Raw genomic sequence first — 27,638 nt, 5'->3', positions numbered from 1 at the left:
AGGAGTAATAAGAATAGAAAAGAGGCTTTAAAATGGAAAGAGACCTTAGAAATCATTTTGTTTCCTTTAATCCCTTTAATCTCACTGATGAAAAGTGACTTGCTCAAGATCACGTGAGAGTAATTAGTAAAAGTGGATTTGAACCCAAGTCTTTTGATAACTCAGCGCTCTTTACACTATGCCTCGATGTCTTTGTCCTAGGTGCTAGCAGTAACATCTCAGGGTGTAGTAATTACCATGAATCTGTGATCACTGGCAGGTCCCCAGTTGAGAGAGAAGCAGAGCTGGGATTGGTATATGAGGAAGAGACTGGCAAAGGGCTAATCAAAGCAGATTCTGATAGGGACCAGAGGCAAAATGTCTCCCACACTGAATTACCTTCAGTAAAGCAGAGACACAATCAGGCAAGGATCAAAACAATGTCAGTGAATCTGGAAATGAAGCTGCAAAGGAGGGTTTGAGCAGTGCAACGATCCCACATCAGTTTGTTATGTTTAATTAGATGTAACAATGAGGGAAGAGATAGTGTGATAGACTGGAAAGAGCACTGGCCCTAGAGCCGGAGAACTGGCTTTCAAATCTTGCTTCAGACATTTATTTACTGCCTGTACGACCTTTGGCACCTCATTTAATCTCCCTGGGTTAGAGTTTCCTTATCTATAAAATGAGAATGCTGTACTATATAGAGAGCCTCTAAGTTCCCTTCTAGCTCTAGCTCTATGAATCTCTGAACGTTTTAGAAACCTAGAACAGAGGTCATCAGAGTTGGATAGAATATGAGAGTTAGATGGATCCTTTCAGCATAGAACATGGAATGTTAGAGCTAGAAGAAACCTTTGAGAGAATCTCAGTCAACTCACCTCTTTTTACAAATGAGGAAACAGAGTTAGGCAGGATAATGAGAGGGGATGTCAGAGCATCTGCCCTGGAGTGCCACCCTCATTGATTTCTCTGGCTACATAATCTTGGGCAAGGTACTGCTTCTCCGGGTCTGTTTTTTCACCTGTTAAAGAGGGTGGATCGGCTGGTCTTCAAGGTCCCCTCCATTCTATGATTCTAAGTGTTTCCTCATTGTGGTCCGGTGAACCACAGCAGGGCTGGTAGAATAGCCCCCACACAACTAAACACCCCAGAGATTTCCCCTGAATTCACTTCCTTATTCTCTAGAAAGGCTGGCAGCTGTTTTGAGACATTGGGGAAAATTTTCCCTAAGTTTTGTCATTCTAAGAGAATTTTCTATAGCAGTAAATTTTCTGGTATATAGTAAAAAATTGATCAGTCACAGATTCTCTTTTGACATGGATCAGAAAACTAAAATAAAAAATTTCATCTGGGCTATCTGTAAAAAATGTCCCTGCTATATCTTCTTTGTGTGTAGTTAGGAATTCTCAAAGTGGGACTGATTTCTAGTTGAGGTTTGGCCATATCTTGGACAAGTTACTTAATCTCTCTTGAATGCCAAACGTAGGCTTGCCAAAAAGACTATTTTGTGGAGAACTCACATAGGGCAAGTGCTCATATCGTGGTCAGAAAAAGTGATTCAAGGATACTCTCAAGGTCTCTCTTAACTTTGAAACAGATTGTGTGACATGGGAGACACTAGTGCAGGACCACTCAGTATGGCATGCCCTTATCAGAAGGTACTGAGCTCTATGAGCAAAGCAGAATTGAAATAGCTCACAAGAAATGTGAGATGTGTAAATTTTGAGAACCCACCCCAAGAGCATTCCAAGTTCATATTAGTCCAAATTAGTGGAATAACGAATCCCCATGATATGGTCACATGATTCAAATTTGCACTGGATATTTATTGCTATTGGGCATGAAATAATTACATAACCATAACTTCAAATAATGTGAATTCTAATACATTCAGTCACTTCAGGGGATTCATTACTCACACTAGTAGGGACCTAGCTGTAGAAAGTAGAAGATTCAAATCCAGGTCCTCTAGAATAAAGATCAGAGCTTCTTAAACTTTTCCCATTCATGATCCCTTTTCATTTGAGAAATTTTTACCCAACCCTGGCTTTTTAGAGAAAATAGATATACAACCCAAACATTTACTGGTAACAAATTTATTTTAAAACAGTTCTTTGGTACATATTTGTATATATCATATAAATATATATTTACAAATATATAATATATATAAATACACCAAATATAACATATATATAAAGTTTAATATTTATTAAAGATGAAAGAAAATTTGCATACTAATAAGATGGATGTGCTTGTTTATTTTACAAAAAGAATTACATCTTGCCTGAATATTTAGTACTGCAAGTCAGAGAATTTTCAAAATTTTGCAGTTGATTGATATTTTGATTTTATAATCATCAATGCTGAGAATGACATTTCACATAAATATATAGTACAAAATGGAAGAAGTATATTTAGAATCATTTCAGAAATTTTTGGAAATTCTATCCTAATCCCCAAACAAAATTCATTTAATGATTTTTTAGAAAACTCAAGCTTTAAACCTGTGTTGCTTGATGACTCAGCAAATTCTTCTTGAACTTTTAATAGCAGAAGACTGACATTATTTATTTTAATTAAGTATGGTTTATGAACCCAATTTAGTTTTTTAGAATTAAAATTTGAAGGGAAGTACTTCTGAAATTGTGTCTCCAGACACTTCGGATGATCAATTATAACTCTTACAATTAAATTTTGGGAAGGTTATTTTAAATTACAAAATTATCTGTAGTTATAAACATTTCTAAAGAACTATTTTCCATCCTATTCTTCCATATGTTAATGTTTTTTACCCAAATTTTCAATTTTATGTTTTAATATAAACAGGTTAAAATTTTTTTCCTTGAAGCAACATGTTTAAATCATTGAGTTTTTCAGAAACATCTCACAAATAACACAGTTTTGAAAGCCATAAATCATTATGAAAAAAATTAACAGAATCAAATTTCTGCTCAATCAAAAATATAACAACTTCATCTTTCAATTTCAATAATTTGCTTAAACTTTGCCCTCTGGAAAATCACCTTATCTTGGCATGTAGTAATAAGCTTTTACAATCTGAATCCATGCAACTACTGTTAAGGGCACAGCTTTTAATGAAATTAATGATTTTCATAGTATTGTGAAGCCCAGCATCTAACTCTGGTAACTTTTTTTGACCACCAGTGCCTTCAGTGAATAAAACTGACATATTTATTGCTCCCAACTTTAATTTTGCTACAAATCCAACATTCTTGCCCATCGTTAATCAAGCATCATCTGTACAGATTCCAACACAATTTTTCCACTGTAATCCTTCATTTGTAAAAAATTCATCAACTTTAAGATATATATATTTTGCCCTCTTCTGTGCCCTTTCAAAGGGTGGCAAAACAATAATTCCTCAAGTATGCTTCCTTCATAAACATATCTTACATAAACTGTGCCATTTAGAAATATCAGTTTTTTCATCTAATTGAATTGCAAACTTTGGCCTGCCCAGTGCTGGAATTGGTCATTACTAATTTCAGAAATTCTTTTGGAAATTATCATTCGATAAAGGAATTTTATGAATTTCATCCCCATACTCTTTCCCATGAACTATTTCTGACATCTTAATAGCATCAGGTAATACAAGATCTTCTTCTATTGCATAGGGCTTTTTAGTTTTTGCAATTAAATAAGGAATTTTGTAAGATGCCAGTAAATACTTTTCATTAACAGTCACAAATTTCTCAAATCATTGCTTTTCTTTATTTGTAGGTTGTAAAAGTTGTTCAAAATATTCCTTTGGCTTATTGCAGTAAGCTGCATTCTTGGTTTAGTTTGCTTCATGCTCTCCACAGCCACAACTTCATTACGAATTAAGCAAAGGGGTTTTTCCACGTCATCAACATTATCAAAAGTAAATCAATATTGCAAAAATGATTCAATGTAATTTACTTCTTTTGTCAATTTATGTGTACTACAACCTGGTAATGAAGACTCTGCTGCACTGTCATCAGAATTTTTACCTCTTCTGTCTAAATTTAGCCACTTATCCATAACTGAAAACTATTTTTATCCTAAAATGCAAATAAATATTGCTAATAATTTCTCAAATAAATACAAACTTTAGTGTATCAAATTACATTTGTTTGTGCTTAATTTTAAGAACTAATGTTCACACTTATATACACATACAGAAATATTATTAAATGGAGAAATATTATTAAAGGACTTTTCTCTTTACTTGCTGCAATTAAACACGTTTCTGTAAAAGAAAGAGATAACAGTAATTGTTAAAAAAAACAACAACAACAAACATTTCAACATAATACAATCCAAAGACATACTCATTTGATGCTTACATGTGGAGGAATGACAGTAGGAAAATATTAAAAGTCTTTATTTTCCATGACTAAATTATTATGTTTCTTTAGGAGCAGAAAACTTTGTATGGTAAAAACATTGCAAATGATAGCATACAATGGCCTCAAATCTGAGTTAAAGTGTTTCTGGCAGCATTTGTTGGTGTTGTGTGGTGTGATGGCATACACAGTGCAAAGTGTGAATGTTGTGTGTTTAGAACCAAGGCTGTAGTGAAGTCACTCTTTGCAACAGGGACAAGTGTTGCCAGGAATACCACGGTTTCATTTTTGATTTGAATTAACTTTTGGTCATTGAGTGTTCAGAAAACTTTTACTGTTGCAAATTTTTCACAACCCCCACTTTCAGTTTTGTGATCCCATATGGGGTGGTGATCCACAGTTTAAGAAGCACTGCTCTAGATTTAATTCCAATGCCTGTACTATTGTACCATCCTGTCCTCTCATTGTCTGAAGATAATATTGTCCTCACAATGATACGGTAAAGAAGGTTGAGGAAGCCTTGAAAGAAATTAAAAAATGACATTGGAAGGGAGCTAATAATCTAGATTCAAGGCTAGTTGGAGGTGGAGTGTGTCAGTCATTGGTGTAGAAAACTGGAGATATGCAAACTTTCTCCTATGAAGAGCTGAAATTTATCTGTAATTCAGACTTCAGCCTGTCTATTGCCTTTAGGATAAAACATAAACTCTCCTTCACAATTTTTTTTTCAAAAAGCTGGAGCAGTTTTCATTTAAGATTTCTTGAAATATAGCTCTCAAAAAACAGTCTTTAAAGAAACCAGTGCTGTTTCAAATGGAGCTACTTGACCACACCTTTTAAACAGGATCACTTTGGCTTTCATTGAATGGCCAATAATAGCCCCCAGCCCAAGCCTCTGTGGCTCATTGTTTAGTTTCGATGAATTGGAATGAGTATAAATAGCATTTATTTTCTGTTTCTGTTCTGACCAGAAACTTTGAGGGTTTTCCTCCCCAGATTAATACTTTTGTGATAGTAAAGTAAGCCATCTTTTGTCTCAGTTTTTACCTAGCCTTTAGTCATTGAATGGACATTTCCTCAGATAAACTGAAACCTGGGAAAAACCATAATTTAGAAATGCCAAAGTCACCCACTGTATCTCAGCCATCACCAGTAGTCTTTACTTTACTACAGTAGTCTTCCCACTGGACTTCATTGACTTTGGAGGAAAAAATGAGGCTGATGGCTTTGCACAGCTCTGCCTCACTTAAATCCAATCTACAGGTAAGTCAAGACATCATCCTCATGATGTCATTGATCCTCTTTGAGAAGGAAGGATGAACGACAAAATAAAAGAATTAAATTATATTTAGATACAGAATAGGATAGGGGAAAGTGCTCATGAGGTATTGATGGGGTGTTGGGTGCCTATGCTTGGACCCCAATTCTAAAATCACATTTCTCTCTAAAAATCACATTTCTCCCTAGCCTCCAAACACTCTCTTAGGCAGTTTCTCCCCAGTCCAAGAATAGCCTGCCCCAGCAAAAAAAGTTATCTCCCTTCCTGCTACAGTAGCCAGCTGCACCTGTAGAATTTAGTAGTTTGAACCAGCTACAAACTGGCTGAACTGGCTGTGTACTGGGTCATAACAGCATTTACTACTCACTGACCAGTCATATGTATCCTAGACTAAGACATACCTATACTCCCTTACATTTATCTTGTCTAACAAGACATTGATGAGAGCAGCCTGGTATTACTTAGTCTTGACCCTTACCTGACTTAGTGACAAATCAGGCCTAAAACCATACCTCCTCATATCACCCTCTTGGGCTATTTCCCAATGAACTCTGGGTAAAATACCTGTGCAGTAGATACTAAAAGTGCATGTTCCTTTAAGAACTAACCACTCCTTAATCACTCCCTAATCCTGCCCTGAATCACCCAGTCAGCATACTTGGCATGTGTTTTACTATAGAATAATCCATATCAACTTTACCTGTACCTCATTCAAATCACAGAGTCCCTAAGAACTCTTGCCAACGGAAAAACATAATAAATCTTTACTACCTTGACCTCAAGAATGCTTGAGTTCATGAATTATTTTCCAGACAGCCCATGCAGGAAACTGTGGTCTATGGTTCCTCTATCTTTCCTGATCCTCATCAGTATGACCTCTATTTTTTCAGGAAGTAGGAGGTACAGCTGTCTCTGTGAGGGAATATGGAGGAGTAGGTGTTATAAGAGGCTTGAGAAGGGAAGATTTGGAATAATCACAATTAAGATGTTGATTTAGCTAATTAGGGGAGGATAAAAAGATTAACTAACATATGATGGACCCAGTCTGCATAGTTGTGTGACTTCCTCCAGTGGTGTACAATAGCATTCAGGGAAGAATAGAGAAGGCAGAAAAGTGAGGGTAACTCAAAGATAGGGTCTAGAAAGACATGAGTGGCAATAAGATAAGAGGGAAAGAGATTCAGGAAGAGAAAACAGCATATGATTGAATTGATTATGAAGAGAGGAAAGTAAAGACAGACAAGGACTGGGAGGAGAGAGAGGTGGATTCATAGGAGGTTGTAAAGAAGACAAAAATTCAGTCTTGGAGTTGAGGTAGAGAGAAAGATAGAAGGGTAGGAGGTTGTGATCCACAAAAGAATCTCAGAGCTCTGGAATATGACCACAGAACACTTATGGGTGATAGTAAAATCAAGAATGCCAACATTTTCACTTAGGGTTGAGGTGCAGGGAAATTACAGGTCAAAGGAGTTGAGGAGATTGATGGACTGGGGGGGCCACATTACCTTGTCTATTGAAATTCCATAGTATAAATAAGCACAAGGATTAGGGAGGAGAGCTAAATTGTGATCCAGGAGCTAAATTTCTTGTAAACAGGGAACAACCTGGATGGAGGAGTTTAAAGAAGGAGGAGTTGCTGAGTGATGTTTGCAGAGGGAGACTAGCAAAGTCTGAGGGAGGTATAAGCAGTATGCCTATCCAAAGAGACAAAGTTGCTTAATGGTTAGGGAAATGGAACTGTAATCAGGAAAGGCTTGGGTTCAAATCTCACCTCTGACATTCACCAGCTATATGACCAACTCATTTAACCTCTCTGTGCTTCAGTTTCCTCATCTGTAAACTAATAATAATAACACTTTAAAGTTTGCAAAGCGCTTTATACATTTTATCTCATTTGATCTTCACAACGATCCTGTGAGGTAGGTGCTATTATTCCCCATTTTACAGATGAGGAAAATGAAGCACAGAGAGGTTAAAGGAATTGTCCAGGGTAACACAGCTAGTAAATGTCTGAGATAGGATTCCAACTCAAGTCTTCCTGACTCCAAGTCCCACTCTAGCCACCAAAACAACTAGATGCCTAAAAAGAGAGGGTTGGATTATTCCCACTTTAGACTATATATTTCAAAATAATATTAGTCTGAAGCCTAATCTGAATGAAGAACCTGTAGCCTTTGACACTCAGCATTCCTCTTTTCTCTTGGATACTTCCTTATCTCTACATCTTCCTGAACACTACTCCTGGTTCTCTTCCTACATATCTGACCCCTCCTTTGCAGTCTCCTTTGGTGCATCTTCAACAGCTAATTCTTCTCTTCTTCCACCATACTATTTCATTCCATGATTACATTAGCTCTCTTGGATTCAATTATTATCTCTATGCTGATGATTCTTAAATGTACTTTTCCAGCTCTAACCTTTCTCCTGACCTCTAGTCCAACATCTCCAATTGCTTATTGGACATCTCAACTGAATGTCTCATAGTCATCTTAAATTCAATATATAGAAAATGGAACTCATTATCTTTCCTCCCAAACCCTGCCCTTTTGCTAATTTCCTAGTGATTGTCAAGGGCTCCTCCATCCTCTTAGTCATCAACATTTACAATGTAAATGTGATCCTTAATTCCTCACTCTCTCTCACTCCAAATATTCAATCAGTTGTCAAGTTTCATAGATTCTAATTGATAACATCTCCCTTCTTTCCTTTGACTTTCCACTTCCACCCTGGTACAATCTTACACTTCATGCCTAGACTGTTGCAACAGTCCAGTAGTTAGGGTCTCTGCCACAAGTCTCTCCTCACTTTGGTCAATCTTTCACTCATGTAACAAAGTCATCTTCTTAAATAGCAAATCTGATAGGCTCTCAGAAATGGGTATACAGGTTTTTGTTTCTGCTCTATTTCATTTGCCCTTCTCAACTTCAGATGCAGGAGGTGATTCTCATGGGACCAGGAGTTCAAGTCAAAGTAACTTTGGAGCCAGAATTACAGATGGGATGTGGGGGCCAGTTAGGTGGGTAGAGAAATCATGAGAAATAAGGGATCCTGGAACTTAAGATGAAAAATGTTTTGTGTTTGGAACCAGCACAGTGCTGTATAGGAATCAAGTTAGACTATGAACCTAATCCTTTCCCTCTCCTCAAAGAATGAGGTAATTGGGGGTGGGGTGGATTATGCTTCCCACATGTTGGAGAAGTAAGTTTGTGTATATATGATTATATATTTGAAGTAAATACTCCTTTGCAAAAGCAAAAAAAATCTTAAAAAGCATATCTGCCTATGTTACTCTTCTACTCAATAAACTTCACTGGCTCCTGTCATTTCTAGGATAAAATAGAAAATCTCCTGTTTTGTCTTCAAAGTCCTTCAAATGCTTGTGTTACCACCACCACCACTCCTTTCCATTCTTCTTATATCTTATACCTTCTAACCCCCAAGTACTCTGTGATCCAGTGTCATTAGCCTCCTTTTCCTAAAACAAGATATTTCATCTCCAGACCTGAGGCATTCTCACTGACTGCCCCTCATGCCTTGAATTGTCCTCCTCCTCATCTCCATCCTCTGGCTTTCCTGGCTTTCTTCAGGTCCTAGCTAAAATTCTATCTTCTACAAGAAGCCTTTCCTCATTCACTTTAGGGGCAGCTAGGTGATGCAGTGGATAGAGCACCAGTGCAGGAGTCAGGAGGACCTGAGTTCAAATGTCACCTCAGACACTTGACACTCACTAGCTGTGTGACCTTGGGCAAGTCACTTCACCCCAACTGCCTCATCCTGGGTCATCTCCAGTCATCCTGAAGAATATCTGGTCACTGGATTCAGATGGCTCTGGAGGAGAAGTGAGGCTGGTCACCTGCACAGCCCTCTCTCACTCAAAACAAAGTCAAGAGCAAGTCATGTCATCATTTCTCTGATGGCATGGTCTTCTTTGGCAACAGAAGAACGAACACACACACACCTCATTCATCTTAACTCTAGTATTTTCTCTCTGCTGCTTATTTCCAATTTATTCTGTATATACATTGTTTGTATATAATTGTTTGTATGTTGTCTTCCCCATTAGACTGTGAATTTGAGAGTAGAGATTGTCTTTTGTCTTTCTTTTTATCTCCAGCCTTCATACAGTCTGGCACATAGTAGATTTAATAAATGTTTATTGATGGACTGATTATGTCTTTAAATATCAAGTCTGAAATTTTTTTATATCATTCTTATCTAAGGTCAAACCAGTATCCAAAAGGGGAGATTTGAAATTGATTAAAGTGGTGATCAGACTAAGAGAAGTAAGTCTGATTAATTCAGTTAATACAAGCATCTCCTTTAGATTACCTTTGACCAGGCTGTAGGGGAAATCCTTAAAAGGAGGGGTTAAAGGGGATTGAATGGTTTTAAGAAAATGTTTCTGAAGTGTCAGTCAAAAGTTAGGTGACTATTTTTTAATAAATCAAAATTGTTATCTGAACATTATAATTGTTTTAATGTTATTATAGAGTTTTGTCTTTTATTTAAGAATATCACATATTATGAGTGAAGACATCCTGTGTCAGAGATTTTCAAAGGCCAGATGAATTTATTATCTAAGTAGAGATGGATAGAATATTATTATCTAAGTAGAGATGGATAGAATAATTTAATTAATAATTTTGTCTCCTGAAGATTTATGCCAAATTTACAGAGTTTTAAATCTATGATTCCATGATCCTCCTAATCCAATGTTTCTAAGAAAAAACTAGAAGGCATATCCAGCACTGGAGAAGACCAAGAACATAGTGCTTTTAAGGGACTGTCAATTTTTCATGAGTGTAAGAAAGTGGAAAGAATACAAGAGAAAGAATGAGTTTTAAGATGAAGAGAAGTTGGTTAATGATACAACAGAGATTCCAAAGGTCACATTATGAGATTATGAGCTCCTTTAGTGCAGGGACTGTATTTTGCCTTTCTACACATCCCTAGTACTTAACACAGTGCTAAGCACATAGTAGGTCCTTACTCAATGTTTCTTGACTGACAAATCCTTTCTCTCCTCTAGGGCCTCACTCCAGTAATTATTCCCCTTTTCTCATGCTATTTCTGCCTTCTTTCCAATGAATCCTATATATCCACTCATTTCCACAATCCTAAAACTCTCCCCTTCATTCTTTTACCTCATTCAGTCATCTTTACTTCTCTCATCTCCCATCTTTCTGGTAAATTTCTTGGAAATTTTGTTTATACCTGAAGTTTCCACTTTCTTATTCCCCTATTCTCAATTTGGCTATCACCAGTCTACTGGAAACAATTCATAAAGGTCAACAGTGATCTGCAAATTGTAGAATTCTAATGGCTTCCACCCCCCAATTTTGATCCTCCTCAATTCCCTCTATAATTTGTAAATACTTTCATACTTTTAAAGATTATATAAATATCCATTATTACTAGAAAAAAATAAAAATGTGTTTGTTGACTATATGAATGAATGGGTAAGACATGAACCCTGTTTTTAGGGAACTTATAGCTTATTAGTCTAGATATGCTACACTATAACACAATGGGTATTAAGTGCATATGAGTTACAAAGTATTATGTGAGATCTAAGGAGCAATGGTATGGGGACATCTGAGAAGGCTCCTGGAAGGATCACAGACTCTCCCTATGAAGTACCTATGGCACCAAAGTGACAGAGAAGATAGCTTTTGAGCTAGCTGTGAAGGATAGGTAGGATTTCAACAAATGGAGGGGAGGAACTGATGAGTTCTATGATCTCCCTCAGTCTCAGTTTCTTCATTTATAAAATGAAGATAAACTTAATGACTTCTAAGATAATTGCTAATAATAACTTGCATTTATAAGGTTTGCAAAGCACTTTGCAAATATTAGTTCATTTATCTTCTCAACAATCCTGGGAGGATAGTAGTATTATTACCCCTATTTTAAAACTGGGGAGGAAACTGAAGTGGACAGTGGCTATGTGATTTTCCCTTGGTCACATAGCTAGTTAATTGTCTGAGGTCAAATTTGAACTCAGGTCTTCCTAACTCCAGGTCCAATGCTCTATCCATTGTGCCACCTAATTGACCCCCCAGTCTACGTTTTAATATGGTCATTGAGACATAGGGAATGGTGTGAACAAAAATATGGAGGAAGGAAAGTGTAAGATCTGTTGCTAGTAATCATAGGAAGTAGTCCATTTTGCCTGGAGTACTGAATATGTTGCAGATCATGTAAAACAAAGGGGAAGAGTTATTCTGTTATCTTTTGTGGAGTGTTTGGGGGACTTTGGAATCATGAGCTTTGTTTGGCTGCAAAATTCTTTAGGTTTCCAAGGCACCTTCCTCACAAATATCCTTTGAGATAAGTAGTAGAAGGATGATGATTTCTATTTTACAGATAAGGAAAGTCTCAGCGATAAAGTGCCTTGTTCTTGGTCACACAGCTAGTAAATAACTGAGCTGGGACTAGATATCAGGTCTCTTGGATTCAAAATTCACCTCACCTGTTCTCTCATTTAGCCTTCCTGAAATTCAGCTTCTTCATCTATAAAATGGGGCTAATAATACTTGCACTGCTTACTTCATAGCACCCTTAGGAATTTCATTTGAGATAATGGACATAATTCAATTAAATTCAACATTTGTCAGATAATTGGTATATGAAAGATACCATGCATACAGAATACACCTGTGATGTCATTGCTACATGGAACATTTAGAGAGAAACTCCCTCTAATAATGCAGATCCATGTCCTCTAGTCTTGAAGTGAAAGCCTAAAAAACTGAGAGGTTTATTAATAATAATCATAGCTAAAACTTGCATAGTATTTTAAAGTTTTCAAAGTTTTACATGTATTATTTCATTTTATCTTCAAAACAACCTTGGGAGGTAGGTGCTATTATCCTCATTTTCCAGGTAAGGAAACTGAGTCAAATAGAAGGTAAATTACTTGCCCAGGATCACAAAGCTACTAAGTGAGGCCAAATTTGGAACCACATCTTCCTGACTCCAGGTTCAGTACTTTATCCACAGCACTTGTAAGTGACTTGCCCAGGGTTACATTGCCAGTATGTGTCAGAGACATGATTTGAATCAAGGTCCTCCTTGATCCAAGATAGGTTAGAGTCAGATTGTGGAGCACTGTTGATGTCAGGCTAGGAAGTTTTCCTTTTATTCCAGAGGCAAGGTTTTGGAATGATATGACCAGGTCTGAATTTAGAGCACTATATGAAAGACAGATGGGAAAGGTGACATATTAGAGACAAAAAGACCAGTTAGGAAGCTATTATGGTAGTCCAGGCCAGAAGTTGCGAAGACCTGAACAAGGCGGTGGTCATGTAGATGGAGAGTAAGGGATGAATTTGGGAGATGTTATGGAGCAAGAATCAAGAGGATTTGGCAACTGGCTGAATACTGGGGTTGAGGAAGAAAAGTCAAGGTAGTTCTGAGATTTCCAGGTTGGATGACTATAAAGATATGGGTGCTATAAAAAGATATAAGGAAGTTTAGAGGAGGGCCAATTTTAGGGGGAAAATGATGAGAACAGATTTGAATGTGATAAGATTGAAATAGAACATTGAATAAACAGCTGGAGATATGAGATTGAAACTCACAGGATTAACAAGATTACGTAGTAAGACCAGGGATACGCTGGCTCTCCAGAGCTCATTGTCAGATTTTCAGTATGAGAATTTACACCTTGAAAATTATCAAATGCTACAAAATCAGGGTCAGATTTATTATTTTGTTGGTTGTCTAGATTTAAGAATGTAATGAAGAAAGTATTAATAGTACAGATTAAGCTTGAAAGTTTGGCCAGCATACATTTCCTCCCCTGGAGGGCCAGTTGTTGAACATTTACCAGACCTGCATTAGGTAGAACTTACACAACCAGAGACAGCAAGGTTTTAAACATGTGCTTTCTGATTCCAAAGGCAGCACTTTTCCCAATACAATGAGTTCAATGAACATTTATGAGGGACTTAGCAGAGATACAACCAAGAACTCTGGTACCTGGGGGAAATTTGGTTGAATAGAGTTAGATGTTCAAAGGAATAGGCACTACCCTGAGTGGTTGAGGTAGACTGGAAACAGAGGTCATGGAAATTGGAGAGGCTGAGCCACTGGGAGACAAGGATGTTCAAAGGGAGCAGGGATTGGGGTGGAGAATAATTCTGTGAGTCAAGTTGTAAGTAAGGAGGATTTTGTTATCCTTCAGGATCAGTGGGGATCCATGACCATGGCAATGTCTAGTTTCCAGGTGTGAGAAAATAGAATAGTCTCAAGGATCCTAGATAGTATTTCCTAGAATCATAGTTACAGATTATTGTGACTGCTCTATGAGATATGGGGGTGACATAATTGATATTTACTATGCTTGCACCAAATGACAATATTGCTAAAGTTAGCCTGTGAGCTTAATATTGGTAAGATGCCTTCTTTGTCTGTTGCCCTATAAAGCAAGTAGGCACTGGTCAGTGAGTGGGGAAACCATGGGGAACCCATCGGAGAATCTGTGTGTGCCTTGGCTGGCTCCCCGTAAAGGCCTGAGGGGATTTAACGGAGTGCACAAGTTGTGCCTGTCTTGATTGATCCCATTGTTAGAAACATGCTTGACATTAATAAGGTATCAAGGAAATTTATTACAGCAGAGTTTAGAGGAATTGAACACTTTGGTCAAAGTGGGCCCCACCCTCTTTTCAGGAGGAGGGAACGCTGAATATAAAAGCTAGATGAGCAATACACCATTAGTTCAACACAGCTCCCCCCACCAGAAGATAGATGTCCATTCTCCTTTAGGCCATCTTCTCTACATGCCCATTACATAAAAACCCTTAGTGTGATTCCCCCTCCCAAACATGCTTTAACATAGGACCCATGATCCAAAAATGGAGGGATAATTTTATGCAGGGTGTGCCTGCTTATATACATGAAGTTCATTAAGTAAATGCAGTGAAAAAAAGCCTTCTCCAGGTAACTCTAGGTCATTTTTCTTAGCTAGTTCCAGCAAGCTGTAGATTTGGTTCCTTTATCAAAAACTTTGTAATTTTTTGAAGGCCACTCTCTGTCTTTTGATTGGTTGAGTCCACCTGCAGTCTGCTAGCCTTCTTATTATCTAACTTATTCTCAGTGACTTCATCAATTAACAATAACTCACTGTGGAAACTTAATTTCTGCTGTCTCTCACACCATCAAGATGTAGGGGTAGTTGCGCCTCCCCTCTTGCCAGTCCTGTGAGAAGGTGATTAGGGAATGCTGTAGGAATTTATGCTCCCATCATCAGCAACCCTCTTGAGAAGACTAGACTAGATTAAAGGAAGATTCAACCCCTCTAAAGCTGTCTGCCTGTCCGACCAGATCAAGAGTGAACCTATTAGAGGCTGGAGACCAAAAACTCTAGGGCCTCCCATGTATTATCTGTGAAACACAAGTACTAAACTTGTCAGTTAAATATAGAGAGTGACCAGAAGGTCCATAAATAACAATGACAAGAATCTAGATAGATGGAACTTCTTTTTTTTGGATTGATGAACTTTAAAGAAGACAGGGTTACTGAGTGAAAGTGGAAGGGTCTGAAAGTTTCATGGAGCATCAGGTAATAAGTGAATTTCTCCTCTTGGCTCTGTGTTTCCACGGGTATGAGAAAAGATGCTGTCACTTTGCAGAGGGTATTAAGAACTAGGGTTTCCTTAGGAAAAAGCTAGTTTCAGTAAGGACCATGTACATGGCCCATTGAAGAGAGTGCTGGGTCTGAAGTCAGAAAGACTCATCTTCCTGAGTTGAAATCTAACCTCACTTGCTAGCTGTGTGACCCTGGACAAGTCACTTAACTCTGCTTCAGTTCCTCATCTGTAAAATAAATTGGAGAAAGAACTGCAAATCACTGCAGTATCTCTGCCAAGAAAACCCCAAGTGGGGTCATGAAGAGGTGGACACTATTGAACAACAACAAAGTTTCAGCGAGCATCTGAAGATGAAAGGAATGCCACTCCTGTTGATCCCATGTTAACCTAGGCATTCCGCGTCATGGGGTCCTGTACCAGTGAGTGGAGGAGGTAGCACTATAGAAGGGAATGGGTAAGTCAGCTAGCCTGATCTCTAACAGGAATTCTTAACATCAGAAGAGTTCCAATATTCAAGATAGCGTTGTGGAATGACATTATTCTCCAGTCTTTGGAGGTGTGGACACAAAAAAGACAATTCCTGGATTGATGTATAGGTGTGTGCCTATGTCAATTCTGAGTGTGAGGAAACAAACACTGGGTGTCCGTCTCTAACTATCTCAACTTCCTGGGAGGGAAGGAGAAATAGTCAGGCATGGGGAACCTGTGATCTCAAGGCCACATGTGGCCCTCTAGATCTTCAAGTGTGGTCCTTTGAATCTAAACTTCACAGAACAAATCCTTATGGAATGAGACATAAATCCTTAAGCCTGGCCTGGGCACCCTTCTTAAAGGTAGGCTGCAGGAAAAGTCATCTAATCAGAGAGAGAGGCTGCAGTATACTTCCAATGAATGAATTTCAGGGTAAGTTTCAGGATAGGAACAAGGGCATGGTAGAGAAAATTCCAGATTTCAATTTCCAAAGTAAACACATTTACATAAAATGTCTACAGGCCCAGCAGAGAACACAAAGATACTCATCTATTTGGAGAGGAGAGTTTAGATGTCTTTAATTTTTGCTTCAGACTGTGAGAAATAATCATCTTACCAAAAACTCCACATGGCCCTCAGTGAATTAAGAATTTTATTAATCATTCCCTTTCCAGAGATGGCAGGATCCTGGGTGACTTATAAGGATACATACCCTTTCAGACAATTCCAAAGCTTTTTGAGACTCATCATTTCCCTCCTTGTATCCTTGTATTCTTGGCCAGGCATTCCAGGGTTCACAGCCTATCTGAAAACACCTAAACCCCATCCACGTGGGTCTACACCCTGCTTATATCTTTCATTTCCACATTTCAAATCCCCCCCTTTTCATCCTCATTTCTTATACTTTATTTAGTAAAGAAATTACAAGTCATAAATTCTTTTAAAGGAATTTTCTCAATTGATAAAAAGCTGAACCTACGAAGTTGGACTTTCCTTCATCATAAACATAAGAAGAGTTCCAATATTCAAGATAGTGTTGAGGAATGACATTCTCCTTCAGTCTTTGGAGTTGTGGACACAAAAGAGACAATTCCTGGATTGATGTATAGGTGTGCATCTGTGTCAATCCTGAGTGTGAGGAAACAAACACTAGGTGTTGAGAAATGCTCCTGAGCATAATCATCCAAGTAACAGTATCATACCATCAGTTGGGTCAAGAGTATTAAGGGTTCTCCATCAAAGTTAGTTTTTCATACGATTAACTAAACATTGTTTCACTAGAGAGATAGGTCAAGTTTCATTTCCTGACTACTTAGTTTCCAAAGAAGTTACTCAAAAATGAAACTTATAGACATCCTCCCCCAACCATCTTATTCCTATGAGGATATAAGGTCAGAAGACCTTCCTCTCCCTTAATGTGTGTTGTTTTCAAAACTGATAAATTTCAAGGCAGCAGACAAATCTAAGCAAACAAACCACCTCCTGAGCAAGGCACTTAATGTCTCTGGGACTCAGAGTCTTGATAATTTGATATTTTCTGAACTTGATAACTTCTAAGGTCCCTTCAATGTCTAAATCCAGAATATAAACCTCCCCCAAAATGCATCCTCTTCAAAAGCAAAATAGCATAAAACAGTGATTGGTACTAGCAGTCTGCTAAGAACACATATTACACTTTGATATCATTTGTTAAAAAGAAAGAAAGTTACAGATTTTAATTTAATAAGTTAGTACAAATGTCTCCATTGTGTTTGGTCTGAGACTCGTTGCTATTTAATGTTACCTTCATTTGCATAGTTGGGTATATCAGCTACAGCATGTATACATGATACACAATACAGTAAGTAGAGTAAAAGGTGCTCTCACAGTCAAGGAAGACCTGGGTTCATGTTCCATTTTTGACAAATCCTGGCTATGTAAGTTTGGGCAAGTCCCTTACCCTCCCAGTAATTTTCTAACAATATAAATGACAGAGAAGGACAGATCTGCATTGATGGAAGAAGTCGGCCCGTTGAATCTTCCCTACAGTCATGACACCACAGGTCTTATAACAAGAGATCACTATTCTTTTCCACCTACTTTCTTCATTCTGTACCATTTCATGCAAGTCTTCCCACATTTCTTTGAATTTTTCACCTCTATCTCTTCTTATTATACAATAATACCAATCATATATAAAATTTGTTCATCTACTCTCCTACCATTGGACCCATCATTTGTTTCCAATATTTTGCTATAACAAATAGATCTGGTATGACTATTTTTTATATATGGGTCTTTTCTTTCTGTCAATAATCTCTTTAGGGTATAAGTTTAGCAGTAAGATTACTGGTATACGACAAATTTTGTAACTTTTCTTATATACTTCCTAGTTTTCTTCCAAAATGGTCAAACAAGTTAACAGTTCCACACACCTCTAGGGAATTAGCATGCCTCTTTTCCCACAGCTCTTCTAACATTGAACTTTTCAAACTTCTATCATCTTTGACAATCTGAGAACAACAACCTCTTTTAATTTCAAATGAAGGGACTCTCATATACAGATTCTCAGATTCCATTTTCTCAGACATAGAATCATTATGAATATTAGAACTCAAAAAGGACTTTAGAGATAATCCAAGAGAAGTGACCATTAGGCCTTTTTCACAAATATCTTTTAGGGTATTAAACAAGAAGCTGGAGTATGTAAGAAATAGCATAATATCATGCATTCCACTATCATTAAATACATCAGGGTGTTTTTCAGTAAAATATAAGTTCCTTGAAAATAGGGGTTATTTGTTTTTGTTTATTTTCAACACCAAGGAAAATTCTTTGTATATGGAAGGTGCAGGACCTAGAACCAGTGTGGTAGCTTTGTACCAGCCATGAACTGATATCCAGAAGGGCTATCCAGGGGAGGGGAACCTGCAAATCCAAGGCCACATGTGCCCCTCTAGGTCCTCAAGTGCCACCCTTTGATTGAATCCAAACTTCACAGAACAATTAATAATTGTTCCTTAATCCTTAATAAAAGGATTTGTTCTGTAAAACTTGGATGCAGTCAAAAGGATATAGAAGGCCACATGTGGCCTGGAGGGCTCAGGTTCCCCACCCATGCCCTAAATATTAATGCTTTCCCTCATCAAATTATCTTGTATAATTTTGGGACAATGAAGGCCCAGTCCCTGGAGTATGCTCAGATTTGCCCTTCCTGTTGGGTAAGTATATGCAACATTCCCTGATTCCAATCTCATACATGGAGCCTTGATGTTCCTACTCCTAGCCATGAGTGACTGCCAGGCTACTTTTATCTGGTGATTTTCTGGTTGTTTGAGGAGCCAGTCTCAAAGACTCAGGAGGCATGGTGCCAAAATTTAGTTCCAATACAAAAGGAACTCTATGTCCCTCCCCTCCTTCAGCTCTTTTGTCCTTTTCCTTCCTGGTATTTAGCAAGAACTGCTGTGAACCACTGAGTGGGGGGAAGGGCCATGGCTGTCTTATGACCCACCCTGCCAATACCTGACTAAGAAAGCATAGTGCCTCTGTTTCTTTTCTCTCTTTGGTGTTTATTCTTTCCTGAGCTTAGTGAATGAGTATTTGGAAAAAGAAATGACTAGGTTATGTCCTTGTGAGCTTCCAAGGTCACAGCATAAGAGGTCCTCTCAGCAACTGAATTCAGAAACAAATCCCACTGGAGTCCATAGCAATGGCAGCCAAATTCTCTGAAGAACCAGTAGAGCAGCCAAGCAACTGACCCATTCCAATAGTAGACTGACTTGTCAGTCAAGACACCTATCCCCTTGAGGAGCCAGCTGAGTCGAACGAGGGAGCAATTCATCCATAAACGTTTACTCTCCCTGAAGTGAAATTGATGGCGACTTCATGAAGTGAAACAAGGACTCCAAGGGTCAGGAATCTGGAAGACCACCTTCCTCTACCCCACATATTCCGTATGTGTACACCTTACTACTTTTGTACATTAAACGTGATCCCAATATCCCCAGGGACCTTGTGTATAAATGGAGAGTGTGCCTCCCATTTTATTTTTGCAAAATCTGTGCTTTCTATGCCTTTTCAGTAAATATCTCTTTATAAAAGCTAATTGATGCACGCTGTTTGATACTGGGGACACATCAGATGGGATCTCACAAGTAACAGACCTAAAGCCTCAACTCCAGGAGTCTACCCCTAGAATTTGGGTATGGAGAAGCAGTTATCCCCTGAGGCAGGGGTGGGGCACCTGTGTCCCTCAACGTCCTCAAGTGTGACTGCCCCTTTGAATCCAAACTTCACCGAACAAAAAAAGATTTCTTTGAGGCAACAGGTTGCCCACCACTGCCTGGGGAGCCAAAATGTAAAATCTAAATGCTACTTAGGAGAATGAATTCAAAGTGAGTGTACTGAGTACTTAACTCACATGCTGCATCCTTTAAACTCCCTGAAGGCTGAAACTGTACTTTTTCTTCCTATCTCCAGTGCCCAGCACTATTCCTTGCCCACAGTAAACATTTTAAAATGCTCGTTGATTGGTCCTTTCAAATATTGTGGTTTACCCATTTGTTGACAATTAAAGTCATGCTTGTGGAATATTCCTTATTCCACAAAAACTAGCCAGTTAGTTGAATGAATTACAAGTGATGGAGTGAGTTATTGTGAATGCCTTGGTAGGGATTCCTCCACGGTCTAAACTGAATATTTAAAGGTTCTTGATCCAGATTTCTTTAAAGGTATGTTTTCTTTCAGGTATGTTTTCAAGACAGAAAAATACTTGTTGGTGCTTTAATTATCTGCCTAAAGACATATTAAGGTTTGTGTAAGTATTCTTGCACAAGTGTGTACTCCCACTCATGCAAGGGAAGACAAAGGGCAGAAATCCTGTCCTAAGGTGAATTTCATAATTAGTACTAAATGTTTTTATTTAAGCCTGATTACTGCTAATTTCTTTTATCTCTGCTCTTTGGTGAGTCAGCATTATACTCTTTCCATAGTTCAGTGCAATTCAGCAACCATTCACTAAAGATAGCACTCTCTGTGATGAATGCCCAGAAAACATTAAAATATTTAGATATAGTATAATTTCTGTCATCTTATATCTCAGTCTAGAAGAGGGGCAAGACATAAACATATGTAACTACAGTAGTACTCTATTACCACATTCAGATTCCCAGCACCTTTTTGAATGCAATCAATTAAATTAGGTATAGGAACTGGAACTGGAATTTCATTGATATATGGAATCCCACGATGAGGAAGCTTTCATTTCCAATGCAGGTCTACAACTCTTCACAATTTATAGTCCTAAAGTTTCTTGGGGGCATTGATAAGTTAAGTAACTTGCCCAGGGTCACAAACCTGGTATAAATCAGAGAAAGAATCAAACCTAGGTCTTCCTGCCTCTGAGACTGGCTTGCTATCTACTAGGCAATGTTTTTCATTTAATTAAATTAATTCCATAAACATTCATTAAGCACCTACTACCACAAAGCACTGTGCTAGGAGCTAGAGATTAAGTTAGGGATGCTCAGAGATGGAGGTGAAGAAGGAGTAGATTCAAGACACAAGGGATTACTTGTGAAAAGCACAGAGATGGGAGAAGGAATGTGGAAAATAGGAACTAGTTAGCAGGCTATAGCAGCGAATATCTAAAGGGGAGTAATATGAAATAAGACAGGAAAAATTTAGAAACCAATTTGTGAAAGGCTTTAAATACCACTCTGAAGAATTTACATTTTACCCAAGAAGCAGCAGGGAACCATTGAAGGTTTTTTTAAGTGGGGACATGGTCATGTCTTATGTTTTAGGAGTATGACTTCGACATTTATGTGAAGGATGATTTGGAAAGAGAAGAGACTACAAGCAGGGAGGCCAATTAGGAGGCTATTGCAATAGTCCATGGAAAAAAGGCCATGAGGGCTTGTGTGTGAATAGAGAAGAAAGGATAGATTCAATAGATGTTGTGAAAATAGAACTGACAAGATCTGACAACTGATTGGATATGTGAATTCATGGAGAGAAAAAAGTCAAGAATGACTTTAAGTTTCTTTTTTTCTATTAATTTATTTTTTGTTTTCAACATTCAATTCCACAAGATTTTGAGTTCCAAATTTTCTCTCCTCCCTCCACCCCAGGAAGGTGAACATTCTGATTACCCCTTCTCCCAATCTGCCCCCCCTTCCCTGTTGTCTTATCCCCTTCCCCTCTATTTCTTATAGGGCAAGATAGATTTCTATATCCCATTGCCTGTATGTCTTATTTCCCAGTTGCATGTAAAAACAATTTTTAACAATTGTTTTTAAAACTTTGAGTTCCAAATTCTCTCCCTTCCTCCCTCCACATCCACCCCCATTGAGGAGGCAAGCAATTCGATATAGGTTATATGGGGATCACTTCCATAACAGTCATGTTGTGAAAGACTATATTTCTCTTCATCTTATCCGGCCCCCCATTTATCCTACTCTCTCCTTTGACTGTCCCTCCTCAAAAGTGTTTGCTTCTGATTATCCCCTCTTCCCATTTGCCCCTCCTTCTATCATAACCCTCCCCTCTTATCCCCCCCTACTTTCTTGTAGAGTAAGATAGATTTTCATAACCAATTGAATTGTGTGTGTATATTATTCTCTCCTCATGACTTCAAATTTTCAAGAATAGGTGACTAGAAGAATTATGGTATCCATAACAGAAGTGGAAAAGTTTGGAGGAGGGATGCTGGCTTTAGGAAAAAACCTGATGGGTTTTATTTTGGACATGGAATCAAAATTTGAGAGTTGGAAGGTCCATCTAGTTCAATCCATACATGAAAGGAATATTGACTATAACCTGCTGGATAAATGGTTATCCAATTTTAGCTTGAAGAACTTTGATGATGAGGAACCCATCACCTTTCAAGATAGCTGTCTCATTTTGGACAGCTCTAACTGTTAAGAAGTTTTCCCAGACATCAAGCCTAAATTTGTCTCTCTGTAACTTCCATCCATTGCTCCTCCATCTGTTCTCTAAGATCAAACAATAAGCTTAATCCTTCCTCTATAGATTAGTCCTTCAAATATTTGAATACAGCTTCATGTCCTTTCTAAGTCCTCCTCCAGAATAAATATCCCCAGTTCCCTCAATCTATCCTCATATGATGTAGACTCAAGGCCCTTTATCATACTGGCTACCCTCCTTTGAATACTCCTGTTTGTCAAACTGTACTGGTGCTGAGAACAGAATACAGTAGTCCAGATAAGATCTGGACTATTAACTCACTATCTAGGGCTAAGTACAAAAGGATCATCTTATCCCTTTAGGTCCTACCTTTCTTGGCAATGAATGCCAAGATTATATTAGCTCTTTTGGCTGACATCACACACCTGCATCAGATTACATTTACATTTCACAAAATCCCCCTAGGTCTTCTTCAGAACTGTGAAGGTAACACAGGTATTTCCAATTTTGTACTTGGGAAATTGATTTTTCTTTTACTATCCAAAGGTGAAACTTTACATTTGTCCCTACTGAACTTTATCTTATTAGGTTCAGCCCAGTCAAGATCTTTGGGATTGTCCAGTACATTCATTATCCCTCCCAGCTTTATGTCACCTTTGAATTTTATGAGCATGCCATATATCCCTATTTATCAAGGCACCCATAAAAATATTAAAGTGCACAGAGTTACACATAGATCTCTGCGGGGTACTCTACCTCTAGTCATCTTGATATGGAACGATTAACAGGTTCTTTTAAGATCTGCCAAACTAATCAGTTCTAGATCTACTGAATTATATTATCCAGTTCACTTCTCTTCATCTTCTCCTCAAGAATAATATAAAACATTTTATCGACATCTGCTAAAATCTCAATAATTTCTAGGGGACAATAAGCATTTTCCTACTCTATTAGTTTAATTATCCTATCTAAAAAGGAAATGAGTTTGTCATTGCTTTAAAAAGCAAAGCTGGTTCTTTGTAATTACCATCCTCCTTTTATGGATATTCACCAATCATTTTTTTAAAAATGATTTATTCCCTAGGATTGAGATCAAGATCACTGTCCTATAGTTTGCTGGTTCTGTTCTCTTTTTTTGTAAGTCAAGACTTGTCCTTCTCTAATCCTATTGTACCTCTCTTATTTTTCATCACCTTTCAGGTATTATTGACAATGGTTTGAGGATGTAGTTCACCTGGACCACGTGACTTGAATTTATCAAGGGCAACAAAATACTCTTAATATCTCCTTACTTATGTTAGTCACTTTTGTTTTGTCATTTCCAGTGCAAAGAAAACTTATACTTGGCAGAGAAAACAGAAGAATTGAGCAGCTCTGCCTTCTCTCTCTTGTCATAATTGTCACATCTACCCCAAGAAAAGATCCAGCCCCTTTTGGATCCTTTTCTTCCAATATAGCTTTTTTTAAAAATGACTTTGTTACCCTTATCTTCTCTTACCAGTCTCAGCTCATCCTACGCTTTAGTACTATTTTTACAGGATGATGCCAATTGATGATACCAATTCTCAGTTCCCTATCTTTGTTTCCAGATTCTCTACATTTCTTTTTAAAATCTATGTTAATGGGCTCCTTGTACATGCACATTTGTCTCTTCAGACATATCTCATTTCCCCCTTTAATGAAACTGTTACTTTTCTGCTGTCTTCAGAATTTCATTCTTGAATATCTTTCACTCTTCCTAGGCTAACTTTACTTGTGGCATTTTAGTCCATGGATCCTACCTAATTCCTCCTGAATTTAGTGAAATTTGCTTTTCCACGGATGAGAGTATATGACAGACTATAAATGAGTTTCCTTTTCTTTTCTATCTCAAACTCTATAGGAGGGAGTGGCCCTTCCCATCATTTCCACCTGAGCAATTAAGTTTCTCTCTCTTGGAGTCAGATCAAGAGCAGAATTTCCTCTTTTCAATTCCTCAGTCTTTTGAAGGAAGAAATGATCACTAACATAAATAAGACATTACTGTTAATATCTTAATACAAATATCTGTATAACTGAAATCTCCCATCATTACTATATCAGTACCTCTTGTGATGTTTCCCAAACTCATCTATTTTCTTTTTTTGACCAAGTTGTCTGTTGTATACAACGAAAAAAACACTTCTGATTTTTCCCCCTCTAGTCAGTCAATAAACATTTATTAAGTACCAACTACGTGCTAGGTGCTCCATTGAGGAAATAGTCTCCAACATGCTTCCTCATCTTCCAGATTTCCTCATATAATTACACTTTCTATACAATGTGGCTTTCCTCCTTTACAAATCCCTTTTTCTTTTGAAATGTTGAGTTTGAATTGTGTTTGGAATATCCATGTGGAGATACTTAGCAGGCAATTGATAATACAGGACCAGAATTTGGGAGAGGGATTAGGGCTGGATATATGCATATGAGTCTTGGTATTTATATATATGTTCGTGTGTGTATGTATATATACTTATACACACACATATATAAAATGTGTATGTGTGTGTAATTGAACTCATAGGAGCTGATGAGAACATCAAAGGATAGGGAGGAAAGAGGGCTTGGAGGATGTCCACATTTGATGGGTGAAAAGAGAAAGATTATTCAGCAAGGTAAGCTGAGAAGTGATCAGGAGAGGAGAACCAGAAGTAAACAGCATCACCAAAACCAAGGGAAAACAAGCTATTAGCACAAGAAAGTGACCGATAGGGTCAAAAGCTCCTTATGCCCATTCATTCAAAACCCTGGCTCATGGCCCCATATTTTTCACTGGATCTATTCAAGTTCCAAAAAATTAAATACAACATTGCAGACAAAAAGGCAACTAGTTGTGTAACAGAAGACTGCCAATGTGTTACACTGCAGGAGTCTTTCCCTTCTTGCTCAAATTCAGACAGAAAAGGGTTCAGCAGCCAACCAAAAGTACATTTCTTCTAGCTAGCAAACCAGAAACAGTCATAGAATACCTGTTCATGCTATGAGTCTATGACAGGATCATCAAAGGTAAAAAACAGACTGTCACTGCCAGTTTTTCATTCTAATATCAAGAAATTAAAATTAGCATCAGTTACTGTATCACGTATTTCCCCAGTTATTTTCTACTATTTCAGATCCTTGGAGTCCACTCATTTCAGTTCTTTATGCAGCCTTTTCAGAACAACCCTTGCTCAGAGGACACGGTAAGGTTGGACTGTCTGGGAGGGAAGTCTTGGTACTTGGCCGCAATTAGACTTTAGGCAACTGCAACTGCTGCTTCTTGAGTGGGAAGTGGTCAAGAGATAGGTTCCCAAGTGTGGCCATTTCAACATTTATAAGTACTAGCATTGCATCAGCAGGGCGAAGTGATAAGCCTAGTAGAGCACAGGCCAACGAAACTCTTCAGCTCCACATTCATCACTCCGCCGCCTAGCTGCCTAGTTTGCGATTCCAGGACTGGGGCTCAGCCACCTGCGTGGCTTTAGGTTCTTTATTTGTCCCTTTCCAAGTCTTAATTTCCTTCTCTATAATACAGTAATGCTGTGGACAAAAAGAACTACTTCTCAGATCCTTCCCAGTTGTAACTGTCTAAGAGCCAAGACTGTGAAACGTCAGGGTGAAGCTCACTGGCGCCCGGGATCGGGGTTTTATGTAAATTAACCTTGCCCTCCCAGGGTCCCACGCGGTACAGCCGCCGGCCCGGGAATACCAGCTCCTGAGCGGGAAGGATCGGATCCCCCAAAGCTGTCCTGCCGACGGCCAGGTTCATCACCGGGGATTGTCCGAGCAGAGGAAGGTCATCTGCTCAAGCTCCTAAGAAGCGGAAGAGCTCTGCGCGTCTCCTGGTGGGCTCAGAGTCGCTGGACTTCGGGCCCGGCAGACCTGGGCTCAAATAACCCCAGGCCGATAAATGTTTATGACCTGGCCGAGGTGGAGGGCGCTCGTGCGGAAGGAGTTGGACGCCCATGACAAAATGAGTGAATCACGCGCTTTCCCCTCCCTCTCCACCCCCGCCCCCGAGTTTGCCCGTAGTATCTCACCCGGTGACTACCACATCACCGGGTCAGAGAGGACGAAGATGGTATGAGGTAACCCTACGCCCCAGGAAGCCTTCCCGGCAGCCACGTAGTGCCCGAGAGTCACGTGCCCTCCCCTCCCCTTCTATTCCGGCGACCCCCCCTCCCCGCCCGGACCAGAGAGACGAACGGAAGAAGAAACCGCATTCTTCCTGCCCCGTACCCGCCCACATCCGGCTCCCCGTCCCCCCTCCACCGGAAGTCCGAGGAGGCCCGCTAGCCCCGTGCTCCTGCGGGCTCTCGGTGGCCGTGGCGGATCCGCAGCATGGGGGACAAAATGGCGGAAGAGGAGTGAGTGGGTTTTCCGGGCGGCGGTGGGGCTTCGGGCCCCCTAGGGTGGGGGTGGGACCCCCTCCGGGGCGGGGCGGTCCGGCCGCGCCTCCGAGCGGCCTTCCCGCACCCTCGAGAGCTGAGGCCCGGGGCTCGCAGGCAGCGACCCCGCCCCCCGCCCCCCTCCCCCCGCCTTCCCCCTCCCCCCCGCCTTCCCCCTCCCCCCGCCTTCCCCCTCCCCCCGCTGACCTTCATTAGTCAGCCCCGAAGGCAGGGTCTAGGTCACCTCCTCCCACGCCGACTTTTGACATTGTGGAAATTGAGGCCTTCTAGTGGGGCACCTCTTCCCCGCCACTTACATCCGTCCCCCCCCTTTCAGGAGACCCCGCCCCCTCCTCGGAGGGGGATGGGAAAAGGCTCTCAGCCAGTCCCGGAATGGAGAAGAGGCACGTGCTTCCTTGGGCTTTTTGCCCTTGTGAAGTCCTTTTGACCACGCTCGGTCCGAGGGCCTGACCACTTGCCCAAGGTCATACAGTGGCTGACCCGGAGCTCTGGAGTCTGGAAGAGCTGGTTCAAAGCCAGCCTCCGACACTTCGCACCTGTGTGACCCTGGGCAAGTCACTGAACCTTATAAAGTCTCCGTTTCCTCAGAGGTAAAGGGGCATGATGGTGACAACCCCCTTGTGGTATTGGGTCACATTTCAGTGCGATAATATATGTTAAAAGTGCT

The 27,638-nt window shown here is 39.4% G+C and overlaps 1 protein-coding gene and 2 long non-coding RNA genes across 5 annotated transcripts in view; 2 read left to right on the top strand and 1 right to left on the bottom strand.

Moving 5' to 3' along the window:
* The window catches only part of LOC140520005 (uncharacterized), a 51,348-nt gene extending 47,535 nt beyond the window's left edge, over nt 1-3,813 (top strand). Inside the window, exon 3 of the long non-coding RNA XR_011972355.1 lies at nt 3,727-3,813. This is a non-coding gene — a long non-coding RNA (uncharacterized lncRNA). The remainder of the gene's footprint in view (nt 1-3,726) is intronic.
* Nucleotides 2,068-27,472, bottom strand: LOC140520004 (uncharacterized). 2 transcript variants are annotated; one of them, XR_011972353.1, is made up of 3 exons: nt 27,158-27,472; nt 6,364-6,504; nt 2,068-4,216 (listed from the first exon to the last, which is right to left on the bottom strand). It is a non-coding gene; the product is annotated as an uncharacterized lncRNA (long non-coding RNA). The 2 variants fall into 2 exon arrangements; XR_011972354.1 differs by lacking the exon at nt 27,158-27,472 and adding an exon at nt 25,553-26,743 and having other exon boundaries at nt 6,364-16,784.
* The window catches only part of SLC9A8 (solute carrier family 9 member A8), a 124,374-nt gene continuing 123,471 nt past the window's right edge, over nt 26,736-27,638 (top strand). For both annotated transcript variants that reach the window (XR_011972352.1, XM_072633580.1), the window contains exon 1: nt 26,736-26,929. Coding sequence is in view for 1 of the 2 variants with exons in the window: in XM_072633580.1 (XP_072489681.1) it covers nt 26,904-26,929 (26 nt within the window). In the remaining variant the exon portion in view is untranslated. The remainder of the gene's footprint in view (nt 26,930-27,638) is intronic.

The sequence above is a fragment of the Notamacropus eugenii genome, chromosome 1 (genome assembly GCF_028372415.1).
Source record: "Notamacropus eugenii isolate mMacEug1 chromosome 1, mMacEug1.pri_v2, whole genome shotgun sequence".
Taxonomy (NCBI): Eukaryota; Metazoa; Chordata; class Mammalia; order Diprotodontia; family Macropodidae; genus Notamacropus; species Notamacropus eugenii.
Note: the sequence above shows the minus strand (reverse complement) of the source record. Positions and strands in the feature narration are given on the sequence as shown.